This window comes from Ascaphus truei, unplaced genomic scaffold, assembly GCF_040206685.1.
Source record: "Ascaphus truei isolate aAscTru1 unplaced genomic scaffold, aAscTru1.hap1 HAP1_SCAFFOLD_1272, whole genome shotgun sequence".
Taxonomy (NCBI): Eukaryota; Metazoa; Chordata; class Amphibia; order Anura; family Ascaphidae; genus Ascaphus; species Ascaphus truei.
The window spans coordinates 35,788-56,631 of record NW_027454146.1 but is presented as its reverse complement, the minus strand read 5'-3'; the positions used below and the strand labels follow the sequence as shown (position 1 = coordinate 56,631).

Genomic DNA, 20,844 nt, shown 5'->3' with positions numbered 1-20,844 from the left:
GTATTTGGGAGGAGGGCGGGGGTCTGTGTATTTGGGAGGAGGGCGGGGGTCTGTGTATTTGGGAGGAGCACGGGGTCTGTGTATTTATACACTACTCCTATTTATGTCCTAGCACACCCCTCCTTGGCTGTTCGTTCTGCCCTCACCTTGCGCACACACAGGGAGAAGGTTGAGCTCTTAGTATCGATCCTCTGGAAGATCTTCAGCACAATGTTCAGTTCATCAATCAGGAGCCGTGAGCGCTCAGAGATCTCAGAGGTCAGGAGCACGAGGATCTCCTGGATTATAGAGTTCAGCGGAGGACCTGAGATCACAAGGTAACGTTTAGCACCTTCATACGCCCCCCGCCATCACCATCACCGATACACTCCACGCCTTCACCGATACACCACGCGCCATCACCATCACTATACACCATACGGCATCGCCAGCGTCATCACCGATACACCCGCGCCATCTCGATACACCCCGCGCCATCACCAATACACCCCGCGCCATCACTGATACACCCCGCGCATCACTAATACACACCGTGCCATTACCGATACACATCGCTCCATCACCGATACACCCCAAGCCATCACCTTTACCGATACACCCAAAGCCACCACCATTAGCGATACACCCTGCACCATCACCGATACACCCCGGGCCATCACCGATACACCCCGCGCCCTCACGATAAACCACGCTCCATCACGATACACACCGGGCCATCACCATTACCGATATACCAAGCACCATCACTAATACATCCATCGCCATCACTGACACCCCCCGCCATCACTAATAAACCTCGCGCCATCACCATCCACCCCGCGCCATCACCGATACATCCTAAGCCATCACCGATAGCCACTGCGCCATCACGATACACCCCGGGCCATCATTGATACACCCATCGCCATCACACACACCCCGCACTATTGGCATCACTGACTCCCCACACCATCACGATACACCCCGGGCCATCATTGATATAACCTGCGCCATCACTGATAGCCCCACGCCATCACCGATACCCCCACGCCATCACGTTCCCCCCCGGGCCATCACTATACACCACGCGCCATCACCGACATTCCCCGTGCCATCACTGATACACCCTGCGCCATCACCATCAGCGATACACACCGAAAAAATCACCATATACCCCGGCCCATCACCAATACCCCCACACCATCATTGATACACACTGCGCCATCACCGATACACCCCCGGTATGCTCGGGGTGTATTTCTGTGTCTGCTCCATATCTAGACTCTCAAGCAAATGTGCTGAAGCAGGAACTTTATTCTCCGTCACTGTGCCGGTCTGTCTCTCCGTCTACTGGTCACTGTACCGCTCTGTCTCACAGTTACTGTCTCTGCTGGTCACTGTACTGGTATGTACCCGTCTCTCTTTGGATGGCGGTGCAGCAGACTGTAAGTCCCGGGGCTGTGAAGCTCTCTCTCATCCCACGTACTCTCTCTCCCCAGCACTGCAGCTGCAGGATGAGATCCTCATATTCCCGTGCAGGACATCCACGGAGTTCCTTCAGGAGCCCCGGAGACCAGCGCAGCACGTACCCATGTATCTCACACACCCAGGAGTGCTCCCTGCAGAACTCCTGCACCTCACACACAGATTCCTGCAGAGAGAGTAAGAGAGTGAAAGGGACAGAAATGGAGAGAGAAAGAGGGGATGGAAGGGAACATAGAGAGAACTAGCGAGATAGATAGTAGTGGTACCTCACAGAGGTTCCTTCAGAGAGAGTTCATATGGAGAACAAAGACAGAGAAATGTACAATGACCACATGCTAGTTCTTGAGGATTTCAACCTCAATGGGCTCGACCCTAAAAACCAGAAAATCCAGATACAACTCAAGTCGCTTAACCTAACGCAACTCATTTCCCAATCCACACGGACAAACCTGAAATTGCATAACCATTCCTTACTAGACTGGATTCTCTCCTCAAACCCCAGCAGAATCCAATCCTCTGGCATCCTTCCCGATATTTTCAGTGACCATGCAATAGTGTACTGTGTAAGGAAAATTAAACCGCCCCAATCAAACCCTAAAGTTCTCCTCACTAGAACATTTAGAAACTTTAACCCACAACAGTTTCTGGATGACCTTACCATACCAACTGCCCTTGGCACAGAATCGATTTAATTCCCGACCCTGATTCTGCACTCAACTATTTCCAATCCGAGTTCTTAGAACTCTGTGATACCCATGCTCCACTACGCAAAATAAGGGTACGGGGTGCCCACCTTCCATGGGTACCACCTGACCTTTATAGCCCTCTACCAGTTCAGGGATGCCTTGTAGAAAATCTACAAAGTAACTGGCACTACCAAGGATCTCAATCACTACAGATGCCTGCGGAACATGTGCACAAGGCAAACAAGGCACGCAAAAGCACAATATTACTCTGACAATCTCCTCCAGAACACATCAAACCCAGCTAACTTCTGGAAGGTTATCAGCAACATATTCCAGCCTCCTAACCATCAACAACCAAGTAATATCACTAAGGGGGATATTACTCTGACAAACCCCACTGACATTGCAAATGCATTCAATGATTACTTAGTAGCACACCCCACAAACTTATTAGCGAAACGCAGCCCAAACCACAAACCTGAATCTCATCCTGGGAGTACCCCTATAGCCCCACCCCCTCCCAACACTGCCCACAAATTTCAATTTGGCCCAGTATACGAAGAGGAGATTACACAATGTGGACCTGATTTATTGCAATCTGAGTTCCTAAGACTTGGTGCCCTAGCCATTGCCAAACCGCTTGCTTCCCTAATCAACTCTATCCTGTCTGCAGGCCATATCCCTGGAAAACTGCCAGAGTTGTCCCAATCTTCAAAAGTGGGGACAAAAACACTGTCTCAAACTACAGGCCAATCTCACTTCTCCCAATTCTATCCAAAGTCATGGAAAAATGTGTTCACTCCCAATTAAGCGATTACTACACCATGACAAATTTCCCTCGCCAATTCCAATCTGGCTTCCGCCCCAAACACTCCACCGTAACTACCCTGCTAAAAGTTTGCAATGAGATCCAGTGTGGTATGGAACAGGGACAACTCACTGGTGCAATATAAGAAAGAAGATAGATGATCGATGCCAGCACGGCTCCTATGCATATCAGACTCACCAGGTAGGATAATAAAATTAATTTATTGAGCTAAATAAAACAGATACTGACAAAACATGACTAGGAGACCTCCTCCCACGCGTTTCAGGACCCGGACTCCTGACCTCTGGCATCCTTGGACCTCGGCTCGCCTACTGGACTTCTACTCTCTCCAATCCTCAACCTTGGCTTCGGACTCTGACTACTCTTGACATCTCCAATCCTGAATACGGCAATTACCTCTACGATCTCACACTCTCCTACCCCGACCCGGCTACCCACACCGACTCTGCCTACCAGACCCGCCCTAGTTGCTGTAGGGCAGTGGTTTTCATACATCCCCACCTAGGCCTCACGGTCCAGTCCGGTTTGTGGTGAGCACGCCTGACAATCCTAAATCGTGTTTTTATGTGGGGGCACAGGGTGGGCGGGCTATGTATTGATGTTTAGCATATTTAATAATGTTTATTGTGGGCTAAGAGGTGGGTAGTGGGGCTGTTCTGTGTATTGTTTTTATTGTGGGTAGCGAGGGTGGGTTAAGGGGGTATTGTCCTCAAGGATGGGTGGTTAGGCCTACCGGGTGGGTAGTGGGGGAGGGTGGGTTAACCCCTTAATTACTATAGCGGTTAGTAACCGCTAAGGTGATTAAAGCTGCAGTTCAGTCTTTTTTTTATTTATTTTTTTAATTATTTTTTTTACTTCAATAGTTTCATGTGTGCAATCCCTAATTACCTAAAGAACTGTATAGCTGCAGGTCAATTCGTTCTCCATGTATTGATCGGCGAAATTTGGTGACATAATTAGAGCTGGCATATGTTTTTCTTCTGCTTCTGTCTCTCAGTGGAAGCTCATGAATATTCATGAGCACTCCTGCACTGACATGTGCTAGAGGGAGGGCAGGGCTGACAAAGGGGTGTGCTAGGGCTTGTGACAGGACATGAAGGGGCAGTGCCTTAGCAAATGGCTGTTAAAATTGAAAGACCAATTTTCTTGTATTCTAAGTTGTTTTTTTTAAAACAGAAAATGCTAAAAGTATTTTTTCTTACTACAGAACTGATTTATTAAAAAAACACACATGCAGGATATTGACTGAACTGCAGCTTTAGGAGGTTAGGGGACATTAAAAAAAGACAATGTAATGTACTTTATTGTTTGAAGCATTTATTTTATTTATGCTGATTAATGTTGTATTTTAAATGGGCAAATGCACTATTATCCATATGTAGATAATAGTAATTTTGCCCATTATTGTACTGTATGTGTTAGGGGGAGGGGGGGGTGAATTAAAAATGGTAATGTTTATTGGGGGCTTGGGAGGTGGGTAGTGGGGCTGTTATGTGTATTGTTTTTATTGTGGGTAGCGGGGGTGGGTGAAGGGGGTATTTGGGCCTTGGTGGGTGTTTAGGCCTTGCGGGGGGGGGGTGTTTGCGGGTGGACTTAATACCGCTAAGGTAATGAAGGGGTTAAGTCCACCCGCAAACACCCCCCCCCCGCAAGGCCTAAACACCCACCAAGGCCCAAATACCCCCTTCACCCACCCCCGCTACCCACAATAAACCTGGCATGGGTGGTTAACCCCTTCATTACCTTAGCGGTTAGCCGCTGAGGTAATGAAGTGGGCTGTAAATGCATTTTTCATGCATCTTATTCATGCCGGGGGTGCCTGGTGCTGGTATTAATGGGTATCCGCTCCGGAGACACCCGGCATCAATCCCAGGTAGAAGAAAAAAAATGTATTTTTCCTAAGTCCCGTCTCAGCACTTTTCGCCAGCTTCTCCCCACCTTCTTGCCAACTTTTTTTGGCGAGGCGATTTGACGTGAAAATCTCAATTCTAGAGTGGCGATCAGCTGCGATACGCTAATCAGGGCTACTAGAAAAACATGAGTTTGAGAAACTGGCGAACAGCGGCGAGAATAAGCCCCAAAAAAACGCCGATTTTTGAGCTTCTTGCCAAATTCTCGCTGCTTACATCCTGCAGTTACTGCCAGTTCCAGGCCTTACAGGTCAACCTGGAAATTACCAAAACCACGGTCTCCCAGAAAGAAAGAAAATCTCCAAGACAACCTCAAGTTTTACGTGAAAACACAATAAAATCAATCTCACCCTACACCATAACCACCTGGGCGTCACAATAAGTGTATGAGGGAGATTCACACAGGGTCACTGATCAATCCCCCCGTACAACTATGGCTGAAATCAATCATCTAACCAATTCTAAGGTCTAAGGTACGAGGCTGAAGTCATCCTATTGTCCCCCACCTCTGCTGGTTGGGGAGTGAGAGACTAGCAGAGAGTGAGAGACAGCTAGTCTCTCACTCCCCATCCAGCAGTCTCTCACTCACCCCCAGCAGTCTCTGCAGAGTGTCTCTGGCCTGCTGGATGATGGGGTCGCTGTGTAGAGCGTGGTCCAGTGCTTGGAATTTCAGGGGCATGCACTGCCCGGTCAGTAACTGGCCTCTCACTCTCCCAACACTGAGAACATCTTGCTGCTTCACAAGGGGGGGCACATGCTCTGGGACCACCTGCCTGAGCTGTTCCTCAGTGAGCACAGGGGGGAGGCTAGAACCTAAAACAGAGACACACAAGGACACTGAGACCACACATAGGTTAATGGGCAGAGCTAGCGAGCCAACTAATCTCTGGGGTCCAGAGATAGCAGATTTGCCCATTCCTGACGCCCACCCTCCTATCCCTCTGTCCCTCCTACAGTATCCCTCATTCCCTCCATCCACATACATATCAGTGGGAGTTGTGTGTCCTGTGTAACATGCAGCTTAAACATACACTATGGGGATCTTGTGTAATACAATTTATTACATTTAATTGGTTGAAGAAACCTTAGAAATGCACACTCACAAACGTATGTGTTAAAATCGCAGTTTGAAAAACCTAATCACAGGTGGGGAATACTGTTGAGCTGGAGGAAGAAGCATAAATATGAAAGATGTATGTCTGATTATACTAACAATAAAGTTAGGATCTGGAATACACAGTCAAATTGGTCTAATAATTATAATAAGAAATATAAGAATTTTGGTTATAATAAAAATAGGAATACAAATAACTGACCCCCAGGAAGTCTCCTTTGACAAAATATTTGTGAAATCTAGTTTTAGACAAAGACAAAGAGAAAACCACAGGTTGAAATTAGTCTAAGAACAGATTTTCCGTTGTGAATAACAGTGACATAGATAGTCCCGCTGGTCATTTAGACCAACAAGATACTGGTAAATTGGGAGCTATATCCACATCACATGACAAGTATGGTTCAAAATCTCTTTCAGACAAAACTCAAAAGGAAGAACAGATAGTGCGGACGGTCCCATAGGGAGGTTTCCTCTGACATCCCGCTCAGATAAAGGGGAGGCGGCGGAGGAGGAGTACTTCCCAAGATGAGGAACACGAGCTGGAAGGTCAGCTCAGAGGAAAAAGGCCAAATTGAGAAGTGAGACAACTAGTAATATAGCTACAAATGGGATTTTAATCATCAGTTACACCAACTACTGATCAAACCCTGCTATTAAATAAAGGGTTGTCTTTCTCTCCAACAAACCGGTCAAAGGCATTGGGACCAGAATTTGATCTAAAATTCTATATTAGAAAAATGACACTCACCAGACATTTTCTTCTTTTGAAAAACAAACCAGATAGCCATGATTCACTTAATTCTGTTGACCTTGGCTATCTGGCGGATTTAAAATCTTTACTAAGGGAATCTGATCCAATTAATTCACAGATACACTGTTCAATAGATTCTGCCCTTACAGAGCCTTTGGATGCTAACCTAACTGACTTGATAGTACAGCAGGGCCCCGGCCATACGGCGGAATCCGTTCTAAGGGCCCGCCGTATAGTGAGAATCGCCGGAAAGCGGAACCGGCGATTTTCAGTTGTGCGCATGCGCACACAGGCAATTTCCCCCTTGTGCGCGTGCGCGACCTACGTTCTGCGCGTGCAACCTACGTTCTGCGCATGCGTGCCGGCGGCAACAGCCCGTTCTACACATGCGCGACCTCTGGCCAGACGGCGGCCCCCTTCTCGGTGCCACCGTATCAGCGGATCGCCGAAAAGCGGGTGCCATGGGTAATTATATAGACACTTTTTACACATTGGTCCTAGCAAATTTTAAGGCCATGTGTAAACACTCTGTCTGATTGTATATCTTAATCAAGTCGTTATCAAGCAGGTTGATCAGGGAGGAGGCATCATAGTCCAAAACAGGTGTGACTATATTAGTGAGGCAATGCGCCTGTTAGGTAATACTCACTCATAAAATGCTTGATACTGATCCTACAGATACATTTCTGAGATAATTTGACATCCGCCTCTCTAAAGCTAAGGATAATGGTGTTCTCGGAGCTTGAATTCAGACACTTATCCGCACCTCACACAAAGGTTCCCATATTTTATCACCTACCTAAGGTGCATAAAAATCAACCTGGGAGACCGATTATTTCAGGGATCGGATCGATGACATCCAGCCCGTCCCAGTATGTTGACCAATTTTAAGTCACATATTTGGGAAACGCTTCACATCATTGACTTGATCTCTGGGATTAAATGGAAACCTTCATATAAATGGGTGATGTGTGATGTACAGGGCCTGTACACTAGTATAGACCATTCTAAGGGCACTGAGGGGATTTAATATTTCTTGGATAAAGACAGCAATCTACCCCCATTCAAAAACAATTTATATTGGAAAATAATAGTGTTTATTTAATGATTTCTTTTATTTACAGATCTGTGGAATGGCCATGAGGTCCAGGTTCGTCCCCAGTTATGTCCTCCCAACATCCCATAAATAAATTGGCATATCTGATCCAACTAACCCAGGGAGGCGGGACTGGTCTACTATGGCCATTTCATTGATGACATTACTTATTATTTGGGATGGGGATGACACTAGCCTTTTAAATCTTTTTTCAGTTTTTAATTCCAACACAATTGGTTTAATTTTTACTTTTACCGTCAATTCAAGACCTATTGTATTTTTGGATCTCCTCTTATTCATCGATGAGAACTCCAAAATCCAAACTGATAGCTATTTAGAAGCAATTACATGAAACTGTTTTAAATGGACAACAGCAACCACCATAAAAAGTGGTTGCAAAACATTCTGTACGGACAGTTTAGCCGTATAAAAAGAAACTGTTCTTTGGACAGTGATTTTGAGAAACATTCACTTCTGTTGAAGGATCGATTCCTTGCAAAGAAATACGATCAAACTCTGGTTGAGCAGTCATATTATAGAGCTAAATACCTAGATAGAACTATCCTTTTGAAAAATTATAGAGATCGAAATTCTAAAAAAAATATGTTTAGACATTCTAGTACTGGTGATTTCTTGTCTGCCTTTGATTAAACCTAGTGACAATCTGGACACAAGATCAAGGGTACTGGAAATGTTGGGTTGTGATCCAGTTCTAAAAGGCCATATCTCTGACAAACCTTGTGTCATTTTCTGTAAAAGCAAGAGTGTTAAAAACATAATAGCCCCAAGTAAACTTCGATCTATGATTTTAACATTTGAACAAATTCACTGCCCACAAATGAAATTGGGAAACTTTAAAAGTGGTCGGACTTGATGTCTCACCTGTCAATTTCTATAAACTAGAGCACCAGGTTTGCACCGAATCCATGCTGAGACCAGATGTTTTGGTCTTCCCACATCCCCATTAGGAGATTAGCATAACTCGGTGCAAGACTGGCTTCCATCACCGTGCCCTTAATCTGTAGAAAAATGTCTTTATTAAACCAAAAAAAATTATGTGTAAGAGAAATGTAATCAATGTGATAATAAAATCAATATGTGTTTTAGTATAAGTGCCTTCTAATTCCAAAAAATAACGTGCTGCTGTGCAAACGTGTTCATGCTCAATTACTGTGTATAGTGAGGTGGCATCATACGTGACTGGAATAACCATTATTATTTAAACTATGTAAATGTACTTAATGATAATGTGTGTGGTGTCCTGTAACTATGATGTGAGCTTCTTGACCGATTTCTGCAAGAAAAAAATCAATATTGGCTGAAATATTTGAAATTATAGGTCTGCCGGGAAGATGTATGGGGCCTTTATGTAATTTTGGTAAATAATAAAAAATTGGCAAAGTTAAAAAAAACAATCATAATATATTCAAATTATTCTTTACAGACAAAAAGTTTTTTTAAACCTATTGTTAAAATATTTTCTAACTTATACAGAAAATCTTCTGTAGGATTTTTTAATAGTCTCAAATAAGTTTCTGTATCGTTTAGCCGTCTAAGGGACTCGGCAATGTAGCATTCCTTATCCAGGATCACTACACCCCTCCCTTATCTGCTGATTTTATCATGATTGAGCTGTCTTCTCTCAGCTCTTTAATTGCGTCATATTAAGCAAAACTTGAACAAACAACAGTATATCTATTTTGTTTCGATAATTTGTCCAAATCATCTTGTACAAATTTACATGGAAAGGTCACACGAAACTTTGCAACATTTCTCCTTAACAGAGTTAACCCCGCATCCCTGCAGTGCTGGTACCTTACACACATATATATATATAACGGGTATTCCCTCTGGTCTGACCCCCCCAATCTCATATTGCCCCGTGTGGTCTAACCAAACCCCATTACATGGTCGTGTCTGGTGGTGCACCTGTTGGCAACAGGACTCCTGAGTCTCCGGCATGATGGTGTTCGGGGACTGCCAACCCAGACAGGCAGCTGAGGTAGTGTGTGCGAGTCCTACCTATATCCAGTGCAGCGCCTCCACCTCATCAGGATCTATGCGTCCGCAGGAAGATGGAGTTCCTCATCAGAACCTTCTTGGTGGTGACTTCCACTGACGAGTAACTTCACACTCACACAGTGGGGTTGTCTTTGAACAGGGCATCTTTATTGACGATGGTATGGACAGACTGCCCCTCGCAGCGGTTTGCTCAGCAGCACATCTCGCCGTACTGTCCCTTGAAAAGGTACGCCCTCCCAATGGAGTGGGATCCCCTCTCCCCGCAGGGAGATCACCCCTGTGCCAGGTCCCTGGACACAGTGTGGCCTTATCAGGCTTGATGCTACTTGATGTAGAAACTGGCCACTAGTTACTGCACTAGTGGGCCCTTCATTTCCAAGTCTCAACACAGACTTATTCCTTCCTTCAACGTACTTATACGCACTAACTTTGGGCAGTGCTGTGCCTTATATACCTCAGGAAACAGGCACATCTCTGATGTCACTAACTGTGGACTCAGAGTATGTAGCCACTCCCATCCATACACAGGGCACCTCACCAGGTTGTGAGGGCAAACCTTCATGATTACTGCTGGCACCCCTGTAACTTACCAGGTTTACTGCCAGCAGGAGAGACAACTGCAGACCATTTTACAGCATGGCTACATTTTGATTGATATATATCAAAGACAACACAAAAATTAAGTAGCGCTAAAGAGGATGTGAAATAACCCTAATATGTTATTTTAAATAAATGATAAATTATAATATTAGGTTAAATTGTGATAATTTTTATTTATTTTAATAATATCCACAAACCATAATCTGGCCCAATGCACGGCTGGGGGCGGGTCTGGTGTTCTATGGCCGGTACATTGATGACATCTTGATCATATGGGACGGAGATGGGGGTGACCTCGAGCAGATACTGACCGACTTTAACTCCAATGATATGAGCCTCAGATTCACCCACCAGATTAATGCATCTAGTATTGTCTTTCTAGATTTGGAATTGTCAGTAGATTTGAATCTGAATATCCAGACACGGGTGCATTTCAGGGACGTGGCGGTCAATGGCTATATACATGGAAAAAGTGCACATTATTCCAAATGGCTAAGCAATATCCCCCTCAGTCAGTTTAATAGACTGAGGAGGAATTGCTCGTCCGACCAGGTGTTTCAGCTGCAAGCCGGTCGTCTCATCGACAATTTCAAACAAAAGGGGTATGATATGTCTCTGGTGCAGGAGGCATTCAAGAAGGTCAGGTCGGTTGAACGTGTGGATCTGTTAGCTAAATCAAAGGTCAAACAGTGCAAACAATCCATGCCTTTGGCAGATAACCCCACATTTGTTTGTGTTGATAAGTTTATTACAAAATGTAATGGTTATTCCCACAAAATTAGACAAATTATCAATCGCCACTGGAAAGTGTTGCTCTCAGATCCGCACCTCAGCAGTCAGTTGTCCACTGTGGCACCACTGGTCTCCGCAAGGGTCTAAATATCAAGAACATCTTGGCCCCAAGTAGACTTAGTGATACTTCAGTTGAGAATAGTGGTTTACAGTTAATGTTTCCAGACACTAAGTGTGGCAGATCTAGATGTCTAATGTGTGGACATCTGCATCTGTCGGCTACTTTCTCTTCATTTAGCAACAAGTCTGAACTTTGAATATACATTAAAATCAACTGTCTCTCCACATATATAGTGTATGTTTTATCTTGTCCATGTCAATTGCAATATGTGGGTCGCACTAAAAGAGCACTGTGTGTCAGATTCCTGGAACACAGACGTTCCATCATTAAGGGAGTGCTGGCACACAGTGTTCCTCAACATTTTCCCCAAGTACACCAAAAGGATCCCAAGGGACTTGTAATTATGGGTATTGAGAGTATTCCGAGTAGCCTATTAGGGGGAGATAGATTTAAGACTCTCTCATACATAGTGTCTTTTTGGATATACTCACTTGGTACACTTTCTCCTAGGGGTCTTAATGAGTGCTTGGATACTAGCACACTGGCTTAGTTTCCTGCCTTGCTGTTCTCTGCCTTTCTGCTCTGGTTGCTAGTTCGGTTCCTCTCCCCCTATCCTAGGATGGGGTTCTGTTTGGAGGGGATTCCTCTATATTATATGATATTTCCTTAAAGTAGGTGTTATTTAATAGTTAAAGGAAAAAACTGGATTATCTTTTTATAATTTTAGTTATTTTTTAATGTAACAATTGTTGTTATTACACTGGCGACACAGTTTATTGCTCATCGGCCAGATCCGCAAGCCGGGAGATTTCCCGGCTTGCTAGTGGCCGCCCCTCGGCGTGCCGCGCCCCCCGAGGGAGCCCTGGTGTCCCGCGATGTGGGGGACGGCGGCAGGGGGTTCCGGGGGACCCGGCGGACCCGGCAGCGGTAGGGAGAGCGCCCCGATCGGAGGGCGCTCTTCCGCTGCTTTGGCGCGTGCCAGGCTACTGCTGCGGCCGAGAACGGGCAAATGCTCGAATAAACTCGGCCGCAGCAGTATATGTAATTAGATATAATGTTAGTGCATTAATTATGTGAATTATTAATCTAATAATTTTTGTTAGTACATATAATGTAAATATTGTTTTGTGAATGTTGTTCTCATCACACAAGGAATTAAATAGGTTGATTTTATTATATTTTTTCAATTTTATTTAGATTTTTCTATAATTCATTTTAATATGGTGTAGATGTATTTGATTATAATAATATGAATATATAAACATTCTAATTAATATATTGATTTATTAATATCTTTTGAAACTGAAATTAAAACCTAAACATATATATACCAAATTAAAATTATAGATTTTTTTTTCCATATTTGATGAAACTTAGATTGGTAATAGTGGGACAGCTTTTTCTAACATGTCATTGTGTTAGTTGAGTTTATACATAATTAAATTGTTTAGTTTTAGCTATTTTCATTGTATGATGTGAACAACATAATTATTGATGTTTTTTTTGTTGTTATTCATTGTAATGTTGATATTTATAGTAATTTTAGAGTTATACGATTTGTGGTGAAACTTAGTACCAATGTGAAAATAGGTTTACTTGATCCAGCCTATTTAACTGGCTGTCCCTGACAATCACATATTTCCTGACGAAGTCGCCGCAGTGTGATGAAACGCGTAGAGCTGTGACGTCATCGCGTTTGTGTTGGTGTATTTGGAGTCCCTGGCTTCCCTGCGCTCCGGCTGGCGGTAATTTCAAGTGTTAGCAATCATTGTATGAGGGAGCAAAGGACGTGCAGGCATTGGATGCCTTTATATCTTGCTGCCAATTCATGGTGAACCTGGGCTGTTTACATCCACTCTGCAAACCTGGGACTCACCCTACCACCGCAGATGACCACAATAGAGATTTCTCTCCCACGAATGGTTCTGTTTGAAATCCTGTAAGTGCACATTCTTATGGGTTGCTGATTTTTTACATAAGGTACATTTATTTTTTACTCAGTTACGTGCTATGGAGCTTGCGCTTTTGTTTTATTTTTTGTCACATACATACATATATATATATGTGACAAAAAATAAAAGAAGTGCCAGCTCCATAGCATAATAGTGTATGTAAAAGAGATTTATTATAACGTAGAGCAGACACCAGGACTTGCACTCACATAGTAGGTAAAAGCACATTCAATTGAGACAATCTGTAAACGGACGCTGACAGCTGGAGGCAGATCAAGTGCTGATATCACAGGGAACTCAGAAACCACATGTGCCAAAACTTTGAGGGATATTCATCTGTAGAGGAGAAAACTGCAAATGGAACGTATCTCCTCCAATGCAAATGCAACTCCACGAGGCTCCAATTCGCCTGCACTGGTGCTAGAATCTGGCCACAGCCTTGCCAAACGATGACCCGCTATGACCCAGGTACACCGTAGTAGGTAGGTTAAAGCAGTGCAGCACGGAGCACCCACAAGCTGACTTCCTGGTACTGAGTCCCACCTCCAAACAGCGCGTCACTCCATTGATGCGTCACGACGTCCAACACGTTTCGTCACACGCACGTGACTTTCTCAACGATCACAATATCATTAACAATTTATTGGTTATCATGTTACGCACTTTTTAAACACAAGGTTTTCTTTTATAAATATCATATCATCACCTTACGTTATTTCACACATTTATTCACTGCTAGCGCTACTATTTGTTTGTTTTGTTTGGGGATATATATATATATATATATATATATATCCAGAGCTTGACAAATTACCCAAGAAGCTACTCGCCTCCTAGCCCTGCCATTAGCCCCGCCCCACTTTTGAAAAAAATGGAATACTGCACCGACACACTTTATTCGAGCAAATACCCGGTATGTACCTGGCAGATACCTGGAATGCGCCGCTCCTCACCTCTGACAAGCCCCGTTGCGTTTGCCTTCCCAGCCTGGGTTCATGCCTGGCTGACGGGCGGCTGATCTGTTAAATGATAATGATTAGGATTTAATAGGCTGCAATGCTTCGCGTGTCTACCAGATGGCATAAATTCATGAATTGTAATGCAGTATATATATATGTACTGTGCAGTATTGCAGCCAGCGGGAATAAAATGCTTCAATCCCTGCTTGGAAAATACCTCAATGCACTCGGGCAGAAAACAGTCACAAACCTCAATACACCCGGGTATACCCGAATTCGTGGGACTAGCCGAGCTCGAATAAAGTGTGTCGCCAGTGTACATTCCTAATAAGAACTAATAATAACATACATTTTTGACATAAACTGTTATTTATTGTATTACATTTATACTTTGCACCCCACCTGTGATCAGGGTTTTCTAACTGTGATTTTATCACATACAGTACGTTTGTGAGTGTGCATTTTTAAGGTTTCTTTAACCCAGTAAATGTGATACAGTGTATTACACTATGTATTACACTATGGGGCGCATGCGCTTCTGTTTTTTAGCTCTGTTTGGAATTTGGTTAATTCCAGCTCAGACCCCAAGATTCCATCCGGGCCTATATCCTCCCTATATCCTCCCTATATCCTTTTTTGCATATGTGGCATTCTTTCTGTGCTGTTCCATTATTTATAATTGGATTTAATTTATATTGAATATATTTTAGCGCAGATATTTATTTTCTATACACAAGATACCACCTACCTCCTCTACCCCGACGCTCCTCTCCACATGTGTCTGATTCAGGAAAATGTTGGTCCCACATCCGAGTCACCTACAGATGGAATGTGACAGTCACAGAAACCACGGCACAGAGCTTGGTCACGGATAATCTACCACAGTATCACGTGTCTGATAATCAAACATTGTCACCTAAACAGAAGGACCCTATAGCCTACGTGACACAGGTCTCCGCTGCCTCAGAGGCGCCCCAGGAGGATGAGGGTCTGGATCACTGGGCTCTGGCAGCAGGAAGGTTATCCCCCGCAATCTGTGTCAATGCTCAACCCTATGCTGCACGGCCAGCACTGCAGCCCTGGATACCTACTGCACTGGGGGAGGTGGGGGGGATATTTAAAACCAGAGACAGAACATAAAACACAGACAGAGCTTAGTGCATATCCAGTGAAACTTATTTATACATATATATTTAGGCACTGTACCGTGTATATCTATTAAATAAAATGGTCTTTTAGTTTAACATTTTGGCCAAATTGTTGTAAGCTCCTGAGCCACTGCACGGCAGACCACATCTCAAGGGTCCCTAACACTAATATAAATTCTTAATAACCTGTGCATTACCAGGAAGAATGATTTATAATAAATCTGTCAGAATTAGTTGCACAGTTCTAAGTCTGATTGAAGCTTTTATTAACCTGTACATTACCAGGAAAAGCACTCTGTGACAAATCTAATACAATCAATGTACAGGTTGCCGTGGATGGCACAAACAGACATCCCAGGGGCGAGCAATGCCTCCATTTGGCTATGATAGGAATAAGTGAGTTCTCCTGTGACAGACGCACTCAAGGAAGAAGTGGAGGTATAGCGAAGGGCCTAGATAAGGAACGACTGGGTTGGGAAGTTACGGCAAAACTTCTATATATAAAAAGCTTGCGAAGGCATGAGATGCTGCAGAGGTCTCCCGCACCAGAATCAAAAGAAGGGTGGAGAAGTGTAGAGACGTGCCAAGGATGGCATTGGATTGAAGCTCCTTGGTGACCCCCCCCCCCCATACCTCTCTTCCCCAATGTGTCTCCCCCCCCCTGTACATGTTGGATGTGTGATTGTTGTTTGCATCGTGTCAGTTCAGACAGATATGGACCAGCTACAGAGCTTGTAGAGTGTTCTATAATGTGCACAAACGTCTGTATCTTTTGAAAAATTAATAAAATATAAAGTTGAAAAAAAGGATAGTGCAGGAGGGGCTAAGGGGGTAATGACCTGGCTAGGGGTGAGATTAGGGCATGTGTGAGGAAGTACTTTACGGAAAGGGTGGTGGATACGTGGAATAATGCCCCAGCAGAGGTGGGAGGGATAACACAGTAAGGGAATGGAAACATTGGGATAGATATTTAGCATATCCTTATATGAAAGAAAACCCTAACACCCAATGTGATCCTGGGCACTAACAGCAGATAGACACAGGGAGGGGGGGGGGAGTTGCCCTGTATATAGTAAGCTCTCACCTCTAATACAGAGAGCAGAACTGACCCCAGAGCCTCTTGTAAGGTGCACTGCAGCTGCTGGCCGGACGGGCAGAGAATCAGGTCACTGTGATCACCAAACTCCAGCCGGACTTGTAGCAAAGAGCCTGACTGTGTGACACAGACACGGACAGTGTGACACACAGACACCGGGGGACACACAGACACGGACAGTAACGGGCACTCACCTGCATGACATTGTACACAAAGGCAGAGATGTCCCTCTGAGCGAAGGAATGCAGGTTCTGACTAATCATATGACCCACCAGAATCTCCAGGTTCCCGAGTCTATGCAGCCAGGACTCGGCCTGAAACCGGCATCGCTCTGCCTCCTCCCGGGCTGCACGCTGCAGTGATACTGAACCACTGACCCCCGCAGAGCGGCACCGCACAGAGTTCCTCTTAAGAGTCCTCGCCATGAGGAGCGTGTGATCCCTCACCTCCAATCATAAGAGAGAGAGAGAGTGTGAGAGCGTGTGAGAAAGAAAGTGCATGAGAGATAGAGAGAGTGTGAAAGAGAACGTGAGAGAGAGAGAGCGGGCAGGCATGAGAAAGGGCAGGAGAGAGAGCGAGGAAGAGAAAGAAGGAGACACCATTTCACAAGCATTACCAAAGCTATGCATGTGAGAGTCTAAGTCACGCCAATAAAGCATTATTGTAATGTATTGTATTGTATTGTATTGAAGAAAGCCGAGCACCCCTTCCAAGCATACATCACTATTACTGCCTGCTCCTTAAGGACTTTCCCATTTTATCTTGGATCTATTTAAAAATATTTAAAAAATAATTTTAAACCTATTTGAATTTTTTAAAAGATTTAAGAGTTTTATTATTTAATTATTGTAGAATTATAAATGTAATATCACTCAATTAATTCTATAATTATATAGTTGCATTTTTTGATTATTTATTAAAATTCACGTATATAATTTTTTGTTTCTTCTTACATAGCTCATTTAACCATTCTCTCTCTTTTTGGGTATCATGGTTGTGGTATATTTAAGCACATATAGTATTGTTTTTACTAGCATATGTATTATCTTTGTCCCCTGACTTATCAGTCATGGTGTTGTATTTATACGGAGGATACATTGTTCTGTCAGGGGATTGCTTGTGTTGATTTACTATCATTGCTTGCAGTTACTGTATGTGCCCTGGAACTAGATTCCATATTCCTGTCTCCCCTTTCAGTTTATGGGATTCATTTCGCCCTTGTTCAGTTGCCTGTTATTTCCCTGTTCCAGCAGCTTGCTGCATGTGAAAGAGCAACATTACTGCTACATGTTGTTGTTTATGTAGCCCTGGTTCCTAGCGAACACAGGCCACTACCATATGCTGCATTACCTGTAGGCTCACAGGGTCTGAGCCTCTGCCATGGAAAGCCTGGGGTACACACAATGCCTATAACTCGGTGCAGCGCCCCCACCTGCGACAGCTTCCGCCCGAGGAGAAGTGGGTCTTCGCAGGACTTATGTACATAACACACACACACAGCAATATCCCTTAACCAATCAACTTTACTTGCATTAACTATATATGTTATACCAACAGGTGTCCCTCCCTAGAAGAGATACTCGGCGCCTCGCTGAACGCTCACCCTCCCGTCTCCCTTCACCGGGTGATCCCACCCCGTGTCCAGTTCCCCTTGGGAATAGTTCTCCCACCCTCAAGTGAGTCAATGAATGTGTATGAGTGTGACTGCGCAGCCACTGTGTCCTGAGTGAAGGATGGTACCGTTGGTGCACTTTAGAATTATCTGCCGGGCACTCCCGTACCCTGTGCGGCTACAATCTTCGCAAAGGGTCAGCGAGGTGCAGATGACATCACCCGTAGGTGTCTAGGGCGATCCCACCCAGACACGCTGCAGTTCAATAGCGGGTCTGAGCCAGACTCCAGCTCACTTAGAACTGTCCCGGTGGTGATAGTGTGGCAATAAAGGGAACTGGAACTAACTATGGCCAGTCCCTAGCTCCGCTTGTCTCTACGGGGACTCAGGGCCTAACTGGGCCTGGGGCATGCGGCCTAGGTAGGGGGCGGTCTGCCCCCCCCCCCCCCACACCGAAGCTCCTTCTCCTCTCCTCTCCTACCAACTCTGACCACTTCCTTTTTCCTCCTGGCCTCGCACACTAATTGGTCCAGGCGCATCACGGGGACCTGCGGGGGCTGCTGGGACCCGTCGTGCTCTACCACCTTCACGGGCTTTTCCTCCCCCTCGATCTGCGCATGCGCAACCTCTGCTAGGCTAAGTCTGCGCTGACGCCAACCACAACATGGCGGCTCCCTATTGCGGAACCTCCGTTATCGGAGTGTTCCTTAACTGCAGCATACCCACCCATAACAACCGAAAAGGGTGGAAAGAGGGTCCCGGCTACATCTACTTAGACATTTTCAGTGAGTTGCTATAGCAACCTCAGCCTTTCTCTCAAAATGGGCTAGTCTGCTTCTCCCCCTCTGCCTTGCCTCCAGATGATCTGTCCCCAGGCTATCTGCTACCCAGAATACACTGGCACTTCCTTTTCCACCTTCAACACTGGCTGAGTGAGTACCCCTCCTTTAATTGCTCTAGTGGCAGGGCCTTATCCTTTTCACCTGCCCTTACTACAAATCACCCACAAAGAGACATTATTCAAACACAAACATCTCTTCCACAAGTGCCTGTTTTTATTGCTGCTTTCCCTAAATAAAGTGAAGAAAATATACAGACTTGAGTTTTGGAAAGAGGGCTGAGTTGAAGCTAACTGGAATTCATTCATACCTCCAGACATGACCCTAGATCCAGAATATTATGAATGTCAGTTCATTGTCAGTTCATTGATTGTATTTAACTTGGTTATTTACCAAATGTTTACTTTAATAAGCATTTTTTCAGCCGGAGAGTTATTGTTCTTAGGTTCTGTTTAATAAAGTTTTGTTATTGTTCACTCTCTGTCTCTGGCGGCGCTGACGTCACAGCTCCCGCGTCATTTTTGAGGCTCCAGGAAGGAGACGGGATTGGAGACTGCAGCGCACAGAGCAAGTACTTATACACCCGGTGAGTAATATTTCCAGCACCCTGATAAAGAGCTGTATGCTGGAAACGCGTAGGTGTGGGCTCTCCTGCACTGTGATCATGTTTTCATTATGGCTAATTGTTAATAATAATTAATAATCATACTTATTATTTATTATTATTATTATTATTAACAAATAATTATTAATAAAGAATTTAATATAGAATTATTATTAATATATTAATAATTATTAATATAAGTATTAAGTAAGTATTATCATTATTAATAAATAAATATATATTATTCTTTATTATTTATTATTTTAATTATATTGTATAATTTATAAATAAAATAATAATTTAGAAAAAAGGTAAATTATATTATACCATATCATACAGGAATTGATCCCAGGACCCTTTCATATGCTGGTTAAGATTTGTACCTCTACACCACAGAAGCTGTGTAATGTCATCAACATCTAAAAATAGACTTAACATTTAACATTGACATGTACTCTGTGGCAATGTGTTGTACAGGATAAATATATTTATAGGGTACACTGGCGACCAAATTTATTCTTAACTTGGCTAGCTCCGCGAATTTCAGAGTATCCCGGTGATGTGCGGTTTTGTATCAATTTCTCCCGGGGTGTATAGCGTTATTTCCGCGGCAGTGATTTAAGCATTTTATTCCGGCTGGCTGCAATACTGCAATGCCGTGTAAAAACGCATGGGGGCGTTTGCGAGCTGTTGTCTTTGAAGCCGAGAAATTCATGAATTGTAATGCAGTATATACTGTATAACAACAACCCCTATAACCCCTAACATACTCATACAGTACTGTATATGCATATCAATGATACTATAGGCCGTCCCCTGGCGAGATGTGTTTGCAGCAGAGAGAGAACCGCTGCTCTCTCTGCGCAAACATCGGCACATTAAAAATGATTTAAAATTCATTTTTATTGATAGTGTAGATGTGCAGGGGGGTCTCCGGAGCTGAACCGCGTGGTTTCAGGTCTGGGGACCCCCTGCTCCCAAGATACAGGCCCTTTTATGAGGTGCCGGTATCCATCTGCGTTAAAGGTCCCGATCACGTGATCGCGGCCTGTAACCCAAGCAGAGGATACGGCACCCCCTATAGGGCCCTGTATCTCGGGGAGCAGGGGGTCCCCAGACCTAAAACCACAGCGGTTCAGCTCCGGAGACCCTCTGCACATCTACACTATCAATAAAAATGTATTTTAAATGTATTTATTTATATTAATTTATTTATTTAGATTTATTTATTAATTGTGCTGCTGCTGCTGTGTGTGAATTTTTTTTATTGTGGGTAGTGGGGGTGGTGAAGGGGGTATTAGCCCCATCG

General features: G+C 44.2%; 1 protein-coding gene across 1 annotated transcript in view; it reads right to left on the bottom strand.

Moving 5' to 3' along the window:
* Positions 1 to 20,844, bottom strand: part of LOC142475568 (dynein heavy chain domain-containing protein 1-like) — a gene marked incomplete at its 3' end in the record, with an annotated part of 79,420 nt that overhangs the window by 41,924 nt on the left and 16,652 nt on the right. Inside the window, exons 2-7 of the mRNA XM_075581365.1 lie at positions 16,675 to 16,926; positions 16,469 to 16,597; positions 14,985 to 15,054; positions 5,479 to 5,702; positions 1,393 to 1,630; positions 147 to 304 (exon numbers count right to left, since the gene is read on the bottom strand). Coding sequence (XP_075437480.1) covers positions 147 to 304; positions 1,393 to 1,630; positions 5,479 to 5,702; positions 14,985 to 15,054; positions 16,469 to 16,597; positions 16,675 to 16,926 — 1,071 coding nt within the window. The remainder of the gene's footprint in view (positions 1 to 146; positions 305 to 1,392; positions 1,631 to 5,478; positions 5,703 to 14,984; positions 15,055 to 16,468; positions 16,598 to 16,674; positions 16,927 to 20,844) is intronic.